Genomic DNA, 10,294 nt, shown 5'->3' on the forward strand with positions numbered 1-10,294 from the left:
ATATAATACGAACTTACCCTACAATTCTTTATAATAATAGATAAGATGCTTGAAACACTTCACACTAATTAATGGAACTCTCAAAGGTAGTAGAGTTTTATTGATTATACAAGTGAAGTGAGTAGGAGGCTATGATACCAATTACAAACACAATAGAGAGAAAACTAAAGAGAACTAAAGAAATGCTTCTATCATTACTCGTTTTTTCTCTTTACAAAGTATGGCATCCCTTTGATAACTGTAGAGAAATGCAAGGATACAATTTGTAAAGAACATACATGTAACACTAAATCAACATCTACCATATTTACAACTTATTGACAATTGTCTGACTAAGGCTATCTAACATTTTTATATTTGTGTAGATAACTTACCATTCTCATGTCTATGTACAATGAATAATTATTTACATGGCAGATGACACTTGTTAATTACATGGGTCCACTGAGCTTGCTGTGTGTCCTAATCTTAATCCTCCATCTGGTTGATAAGGTTATGACATTCTACGTTATTCATCTTTGTCAAAGAGAGAGTAGTGGCAAAGCTTTAGCTTTTATTGTCTTATGCCAGAAAAGATATATTATATTGCACATCAAGATATATTTTTTTTAAATATGCCATGCTTCCTAGCAAATCTGCCGTAAATATGACCTGATCAACTGTTAGCGTGTAGCTAATCAATATATATATATATATATATATATATATATATAAAAGCAAAAACCTCATGCGAAATTGTCTCATTAATTAACTAAGTTTACACCACACATTTTTCTATTCTTCACATCTTTTAGTATACCCACTATTTTAGTATTTTTGTTAAAAAAAAAAAAAGCAAAAAATAATAATAATTAAGGACTAATAGTAATAACTAACTAGATAAAGTCCTGGCCCTCAAAAAAAAAAAAAAAAACATAGATAAAGTCCTAAAGAGAGATAGAAAGACACAAAAATGTTGTAGATTGTTAAATAAAATGCATTGTTTCACTATATATTACTAAAATAAAAAACCTAAGACCGACAAAACATTTGAAAGAGAAAAAAAAGAAGAATTTAAACGGTCACCACCTTTGTTATACAAGCCTCTCACTACTATCAAGATGCTGAAACCCTACGGTTAATTTTTTTTTTTTTTTTTAATTAGGAGCTTAAATATGATTGGGTAATGTACAAAAGGCTTAATTGGAATTTGGATCTACCCAACATGTTCTTGTTTTCACAGAGGTGCATATTCTATTGAAATGGCCTTGATGTTGACGTGATCAGATCAATACAGATCTCCAGCTCTATACTTTTCCCTATTTTGTTCTAGGAAAAGGGCGAACACACAATTAAACCCTGACCATTGAAATGTGAAAACAAAAACACTCTTCCAAAGGTTTTTTTCGTTTGCTAATAAAATCACTAAAAACAAGAACAAAGCATAAATAGGAATACACCAATACGTCCTAGTGTTACAATCTAAATTAAGGAAAATTAACAAGAACACGAAATTACAAATACTGGGATATTTAATACAAGCATCCAGACATACAAATATAAGAAACATTGGACTTCAAAGGGATTTTTATGGGAGTGCAACACCAATAAAAATGCAATTGCTCGTCACAATATAAACAACACAAGGCACAAAGGAATATAGGCGTTGAATATATTGAGGATGGCAATATTGCAGAACTAAAAAAAGGATCATCTCATAATTGTAAATGCTGAGCAATGATAAGGATATACATGTCTTGTTAAAAATTGACACACTCATAATCAATGAGAAATTAAAAACAATTATTTCAGAAAAGAAAAAAGAAAATGTACAAAATCAAGTCAGGAAAACACAGCAACAGCTAGAAAATGTTAGGCATAACCAATAAATTCGGTTAGATGAACCACAACTCGCTTCCCTTCTCCATTTCTTTTCCTTTAACGTAAATTCTTCAAACCTGCACCCGGGCTCAACATAATGTGTATAAAATTTGAAGGAGGAAAAAAAAAAAAAAAAAAAAAAAAAAAAGGCTGTGGGGGAGGGGGGAGAAGAACCTAAACAGGAATATGAACACATTCGCCAATTTACAGTGCCAAGCTTTTGGCCCCATAAGTCTCAATAACATTGTAACGTAAGATCATAAAATCAACAAAGTGACCACAATTATCAGGGATAAAAATGTTGAAACGTTGTAGCCAAAACAGAGAAGCCATGCGAATATAACCTGAGCTTTATAGACAGCCGAGCCTGGGATAAGTTCAGATGAACCACAGCTTTCACATTTGATTCTACATGTCCGGTTTAAGCTACAAGTGTGCAAATCCAAACCCAAGATTCTCTGAGTTTCAACCCGACATCTCAAATCCAACTTCCTTCACAACTCGACTGCAAGCAAACCTATTCTACTGCAACCGTAATAGCACACCAGTCAATTTAAGCTTATACAAGAACGCACTGAGGTGAGCATTTAATACTGAAGCCTCTCTTCATTTGTCCAACTGCAGGGTCTCAATGCCCTTGAGGGCATTTTCATAGTTTCTTGTGTGAGTGGTATTTCTCCCAGATGATGCACGCCTTGGGTCTGAAGATCCAACTGGTGAACTTCTTTGGCCACTTGAAATTCTGCGTGCTGCTCCAGGGCTTGCCTCAGTAGTACGCGAGTGATGGGGATCTGACTCACTCTCAACGAATGCATCACGGCTGCTAGAAACAGCAGCACGCCTTGATGATCCACTTGGCCGGCCCAAAATATTGTTGCTTATGAACTGCAAGGTCCAAGTATAATGCACATTAAGATTAAAATAGTGTCAAACCAAATGGACAGTACAATTTCACTTGGAAAATTGTTCTATCTCATGTTTGATATCATCCCATATGTGTTAAATTATTAGTGAAAAGATTTACCAAAGAAAATGCAAATAGCAAGAAACTAATAAATTCAGCTTTAAGTTTAATCAACAAGATTAGAACAGACCTTAAAGAAGAAATGATGTAAAAACTTAAACAATTTGGACAAAATTACTTAGGCACCTGCCACCCTGTCCTATTAGTGATAACTCAGCAGGAGCCTCTTACAGTAACCGGTGAATCAAAGAGTGGGGGAGACAGGCTTATGCCTTATGCTAATTTTAAAATGGTGTCATAGAACACAAATAAGAATAAACTATCCAAGGTAGATAGATAACACATCAGATTACAGTCAAACAATTTCTACAAACTTGGACACAATAGAACCCCCCCCCCACAAAAAAAAAAAAAGATGAAATTTATGCATTCCAATCAACTCACCGCAGTATCATTAGAAATTGTAGAATCATTAACAACTGGACTTCTCTGCCTTGAATAGTTTCCAGAATTTAAAGTTGGTCCTACTATTCTCCGCCGTGAAGAATCCATCGAAGTCAAACCAGCTGGTCGCCCTTCTTCCCCACCTGCAACAAAGTGAGAGAAGTAGCATAAACCCAAGCTTACATTGAATCGCATATTCTATTTACAGCTCGGAGGAATAAGAGTATATGACATTACAAAACTTATTTCAAATGATGCAACAAGAAAGAAGGAATCGGTCGGAGTAGGAAAGGATTAAAAGAAGCCAAGTGATATCAGGTGTCAATGTTCGACCCAACCCGCGAACACGACACAAACCCGACATGGGTTTTTTCGGGTTAGGGTTGGACCTTAATGGGTTTGGGTCATAAACGGGTCGACTCGAAAGCGACACGATAAGAAACGTGTCATAAGCGGGTCAACCCGCATAACCCGCAATAGACACATTTGACACGCCAATTTATTTGTGTCAACCCGAAATGACCCACTTAACACAATTTGTTTAACTCATTTAACAAATAAATATTTATTTTATTTTAGATTTGTCAAATACCTTTTATATCTAACATATATTTTAAATTTAAAAAGAAAAGTGAGTAATTACAAAAATTTACAAGGAATATAATTGGAAATTGAAACTTTACAGACCCTAGAACTACTAATACTTTTTTCTTTTCTTTTTTTGGCATAGAACTTGCACAGATAAAATTGGATGAGCTTGTGAAAGATGTTATGAATTTGGACATCAACAAAGAATCTATGGATGATAATCGTGGTCATAGTCAAGATTAGTCTACTGTTTACTCAAATTCTTTCAATATTGATACTTAGCATTTGACGAGTTCCAAGGATATTATATTTTTTTTGAACTATGTTATTTTATTTTTGTTAAACTTGTTATTTTGAATTTGGGTTGAAGTGTATGCATTTCTTTTGGAGTGTAAAGAACTTATTTTCTAGATGAATGTTATATTTTTGTTAAACTATATTATTTTGAATATGAGTTGAAGACTTGAAGTGTATGCACTGCTTTTTGAGATGTAAAAAAAATTATTTCTAGATGGATGTTATATTTAATATTATGCAGGTTGAAATGGGTTGTGTTACATTCATGTCAACCTAACACGACTCGTTTATTAAGCGTATCAAATGGATTGGGTCAGATCAACCCACCTTATTAACAGGTCGGGTTAAGGTTGAAAGATCATAATACAATTATTAAATGGGTCGGGTTAGGGTTGAGCCATTTAGTCAAATACCCCTACCTTGACACAACACGAACCCGACACGCTAATCCGAATTGACACCCCTTACAGCAAGCAAGAAAAGGATAGCAAGGAAAAATCTACCAACAAGACTGCCACTTGGGAAACCACCAACAAAATGGTTCGACGTAATGAAAGACCATATATGAGAATTATGGTATTTATATCAATGTAAGGAATGGGGCTAAGATACCTGTCTGTCTATCAGCATTGGCAATAGCAGGGGGCATTCCAGAACTAGTTCCAACACCAGGACCCTAAAAAACACAGGCATTACAAAACGCATCCAATGCTAATCAAAAGAGAGAAATTATGATCACTTACAAGAGGACGAGCCGGAGGAGTTGCCAGCTGTGATTGTTGATACTTCAAAATGGTCCAGTCAAATACATAATCAAACTGGAAGCCTGTTCGAACAAAAAAGGGCAATAAAATGAGGGAGAACTGATGCTATTCTATCTTTCCTTCAAACTAGTTATTTGAGACCGGCATTCAATTTGCAAATATGAAGCTGAGTGAAAACCAAAGAAAAGTCTTTCAGGGGGAAATAAATTCAAACCTTCACGTATAAAAAGGTCACGAAATATTCTTTTCAGATAAGCATAATCAGGCTTATCATCAAATCGTAGTGAACGACAGTAGTGGAAGTATGATGCAAATTCTGTTGGATAAGCTCGACACAAGGCCTGAAAGAAGCATTAAGTACTCCAATTATAAGTTACAGAAGGCAGACATAGTGAACAGATGCAGCAACTATTTACAAACAACCAACCTCAATTGAAGTAGAAACTTTCTTTTCACTGATTTTGTCATACTTTTGTTTCTTAGTTCCTGCTTTCAGTCCCTGCCAAGGAAGACTATAAAGAAAAGGGAATCACTAAACAATGTATGAAGTGCAAGAAACAAAGGAAGGATATGCAGCAAAAATCACCTTCCTCTGAGAAAGTACATAAGGACATATCCAAGAGACTCTAAATCATCCCTCCGGCTTTGCTCTATTAAGTCCAAAACATCAAAAAAGAAATAAAAATTATTACAGAATTCAGAAGGGACACTTAACTGGAAGAACCACACATTAGAAAAGAACACCAAGTCAAGACGTGACAAACCATACCTATACCAAGATGAGTGTTCATGCTCGCATATCTTGCAGTGCCAGTCAAATTCTTGTTTTCTCTGCACCATTCATGACCAAAGTACAATTAATAACTGACTAACCAAAATTACCATATGTGATAATGGCTTGCATGGTTATCATGTTTTATCCACAGATTAATATGGACAACCAGAAAGGCTAGACAAGACTCTGGCTCAAATTCTTTTCCACTTCTATCAAGACTTAGAAAAGGAAGATGAGACAATGTTTTTTTTTTTTTTGGATAGGTCAATAATTTCCTGAAAATCCAGAAAATAGTAGATGAACTAAAGTGTTGCACACTGCAACAGAGTTGAGCATTTCCTGGGAAAGAAAGGCAGAATGTCTTCTCAAGGCTAGACAAAACTGCAGGGTTCAAAATAAAGCCAAGCAGACTGTACCACAGGAGCACAAAGGCTTTAGCACCCTTTAACAGTCAGAGCCATTACAATGGTTAACCATATTGACTGTATAATCTTTACTCCCAATCCTTCATAACATGCCATTATTAATATGGAGATGTAAATACAATTTTACACAACAATAGAAAATCAAATTCCACCTATGAGACATTGACTCAGCCAAAAACAGCTACACACACATTACACTAACCTGTAAGGAATATGCTGATGGGTTGTACTATCTCTGTATTTCTTAGCCAGACCAAAGTCAATAACGTAGACCTACATGAAGTGAATAGCAGTTACCATATAAATATAGATTGGCTGAATGAAAGAAATAAACAGAAACTACATCAAATTTAGAACAAATACCTGATTTGCACGCCTTCCCAAGCCCATAAGAAAATTGTCTGGCTTAATATCTCGATGAAGAAATGATTTAGAATGAACAAATTCGACACGATTAATCTGAAATAGACATAAAAGATGGCATAGATTAGTGATTCTCAGAGGAGCAATACAAACCAATGCAATGCTATGCATCAAGTCAAGGGAACTACCATTTGATCTGCAAGCATAAGAACTGTCTTCAAAGAAAGCTTTCTACTGCAGAAGTTAAAAAGGTCTTCAAGACTAGGTCCAAGCAAATCCATCACCAACACATTATAGTCTCCCTCCACTCCAAACCATCTCACGTTTGGAATTCCAGCTGCCATTGAGTTGCAATGAAAAGTGAAAATTAGATGACCCACAAAATAAAAACAAAAACTTTAAATGAAATTGCAACAACTGAAAGAAAAAAATTGACCAATAAAGCTTAAGAAATTTCATTACTTCCTCCCTGCAAGATTCTGTACAACTTGGATTCATATAGCAATTGAGGATGCTTCGTCTTGACATTTTCCTGAATGTAAAAAATAGCATCAGCATTTTAAGAACCAAAAAAATTACATCAGCATTGCAAACACCAAACCTGAAAATTTGCACATTTCTAAGCATGCAGAGGAAATACATCTGCAGGTCTGTAAACTAAGAAGCACAGACACTTCAAAACCGTGTTTGTACCCAACACATCTGTGTCAGACAGGCCGGGGACAATTTTGAATGAGTGTCCTCATTATGTTAGGAGGAAAAAAAAATTTGAGAAAAAATTCCTTTCATTTTAGATATGTTTTTAAAGAATTGATAGTTATTATTTATTTTGAAAGAATATAAATAAACATAAAATATGGCAGCAAATAAATATCACTACTTAAAATTTGATTAATTGTGGTATTTCCACCGTGTCTCATCTTAGTTTTTCAAGAATTGCTGTGTTGCCATGTCTCGTGTCATGTTGAGTCCATGTCCATGCTTAATAGTATGTAAAAGATATCAACTGGCTGCATAAAACCGCTTTTAAGTACACCATTAACCCATCATGAAATGGATAACATATTTAACGATACAAATCACCAAACCTCTCTCAAAATCAAATGAAACATAAAATCAGGTACAGCAACCCAGTTTTCCAAAAGCATCGATCGCTCCTCTCCCCATGTTTATTATTTCCAAAATAAAATAATGGAAACAATGAAAGAAACAAATATCTTCTAATTTATACACTGATGAACCCTTAAAGGCCCTGAAAACCAAGCTAAAATTGAAATCCTCAGCATCTCAATCGCATTAAAGTAACTGTACCATTCAACATCCTTAAAACGAAGTGATACCCAATTAACTATACTATGATTTCTAAACCATTAAGAACAACTCTCTCCAGAATCTGATCCCATAATTCTTTCTCCTAAAAAAACATATATTTACAACATTCCATAGCAAAAATAACATTAAATTAAACCATAAATTAACTTCAACATCCATTAAAAAAAATAATAATAATAATAAAACAAATAAAATAAAAAAAGCAAAAAATTCATGAATTTTCATTAACGTAAAACAGAGTCAGCAATACTCACAAGCTTAATTGCAACGTCTTCGTTAGTCTGAATATTAGTACCTGTAAACCACAATTCAATCACCGATTAAGCTCCCAAAAAAAAACACCAAAATTAAGCCACACAAATTAAAAACACATACCGAGATAGATCTCTCCGAACGAACCGCTACCGATCTTTCGGCCAAGCCGAAACCTATTCCCAACGCGATGCTCCATTTCCACACAAAAACCGAAATTGTTTGAAACCCTAGCTACAATTTCAGAGCCTTAATTTTTCTAATTTTTCAAAAAAAAAAAAAACAAAAATTGCGAAAGATGATTCAACCGCACCGACAGAGGATAATACTAATCGAAATTGACAGAGCAGAACAAAGATGAATTGCACGGAAACTAGAAGAACGAACGAACGAAAATATTAACCCCAAAAAAAAAAAATGAAGATCTAGGGTAGGGTTAGAATTTGGTATGGGTGAGATTGTGCGAATTGCTTTTTTTGGTTAAAATCTAGGGTTAGGTTAAAGGAGGTTTTGGTAACAGAGATGGGGAAAAAAAAAAGTGAGAGACATGATATGCTGCGTTTTTAATCTTTTTTTCTTTCTCTAGCATTGTAGTTTTTGCTTTGTATTTTGTATTTTGTATTTTTTTTTTTAATTTTAGCGAATCGGGGCAAAGACTTAGGACGAAGACAGTCTGCGTACGATAAATTTTCTTCTTTCTTTTATTTATTTTTTGGGTTAATTGGGAAATTCCTTGTCCACGCGTGTAAGGTACGCGTGGCGAAAGTTCTCTTCAGAGTTCAGAGACGAAGGTAGGGACACAGAAACTTTTGCGCCGGTGTTAAAGTGGGGTCCCTGTCACGTGGCTTATACACCAAATTGGAGCGTATTTGTCACGTGATCTAAAGGCATGGCCTTTTTTTTCTTTTTTTTGGGGGTTCTCTTATGAGTAAGATATCTAAAATATGAGAAAGATATCTAAAGTTGAAATCTTCTCACCCCAATGATATATATATCAACAACAATCCCAAAAAAAAAAAAAAAATCCTAAAGTACAATAATCATTTTAAATAAACCCCATAATTTAGGGAGAAATTTAAGAATGCAACAAATTAAATCATGTGTTTAATAAAAAATAATTATATAAAAAAAGTTTTAGACAAACAAAATTATGAGGTAAAATAATAAATTAAACCTTGAGATCGTGTTCGTAAAAAGAACAAAATACAACTGTGTTTGCAATTTTCCAAAAAAGGTGATATGAGTCTTTTCCAAAATGTGAATGCAATGACTTAGACCCAATAAAATTACATTTTTTGCTTCTTCTCAATGTGCAAGAGATGGTTAGAGTGCTCGAGGGAGAAGGAAGGGAGGGAGGGAGGCAAGCTAATGTGGACAAATATGAAGTGTGGCTTAAACTCTAATATGTATTTTTATAACAAATTGATCAGCACTTATATGAGGATTTTGAATGCACTTGTCATGTTATGAAATGGTTGTGAGAACAATTGTTTCTTGGAATATAGTAATGATATTTGTGTTGAGGATATATGGTTAGATGATACGTTTTGTAAAGACGAGAGAATTTAGTTTTGAGATAGATGAGACATTGATGGCGGTTATGCCTTTTGCATATGCCACAACCATAAAGGCTATCAAGTGTATTGTAGAATTATGATCTCTCACACACACACACACACAAACAAGTATGATTCTACCACTCTCTTTAAAAAATGACATGCATTATTCCGCATAGTACCAAACAAAAACTCCATCTTTATGATCCATTAGCTCAATTTTTTATTTTTTATTTTTGAAATTTCATAATTTAATTTGATATGTTTGAAACTGTGTTTAATTTGTTACAACCCTAAATTATTGTGTTTAAAAACTAGTTTTTATTAACTTTGTTAAAACTATGAAGTTTAAGTTACTGCATCCCCTAAAACATAGGATTTAAAATGTAAATTCTTCTAACTATTTTGAACGAAAACATCTAGATATGAATTTAAGATACAATGTTCTTCAATTTAGCCAAAAAAAAAAAGTTTTGAAGAGTTGGGTCCTAAGTATTTACATATGATTTTGCAAACTTTTAAAACAAAAAAGTTTCCAATTAAAAAATTCGATATTTTTAAAGAATAAATAGAGAGAGAGAGAGAGAGAGAGAGAGAACTTGTACGACAAAGTTACAATGCTCTACAAACTTGTTGAGCGTTGTAGCATTTTGTAAAAACTTGAATAGTATTGG

The 10,294-nt window shown here is 34.0% G+C and overlaps 1 protein-coding gene across 1 annotated transcript; it reads right to left on the minus strand.

The window, feature by feature from the left end:
- Nucleotides 1-1,765: 1,765 nt before the first annotated feature.
- Nucleotides 1,766-8,679, minus strand: LOC115976090 (casein kinase 1-like protein 1). The gene is made up of 14 exons (XM_031097192.1): nt 8,188-8,679; nt 8,067-8,107; nt 6,943-7,012; nt 6,669-6,817; nt 6,481-6,576; nt 6,320-6,390; nt 5,687-5,748; nt 5,504-5,567; nt 5,345-5,429; nt 5,132-5,258; nt 4,897-4,979; nt 4,766-4,829; nt 3,269-3,411; nt 1,766-2,745 (listed from the first exon to the last, which is right to left on the minus strand). The coding sequence occupies exons 1-14, from the start codon at nt 8,261-8,263 to the stop codon at nt 2,467-2,469; spliced, it is 1,410 nt and encodes a 469-aa protein (XP_030953052.1). The 5' UTR covers nt 8,264-8,679; the 3' UTR covers nt 1,766-2,466.
- Nucleotides 8,680-10,294: the final 1,615 nt, after the last annotated feature.

This window comes from Quercus lobata, chromosome 2, assembly GCF_001633185.2.
Source record: "Quercus lobata isolate SW786 chromosome 2, ValleyOak3.0 Primary Assembly, whole genome shotgun sequence".
NCBI lineage: Eukaryota > Viridiplantae > Streptophyta > Magnoliopsida > Fagales > Fagaceae > Quercus > Quercus lobata.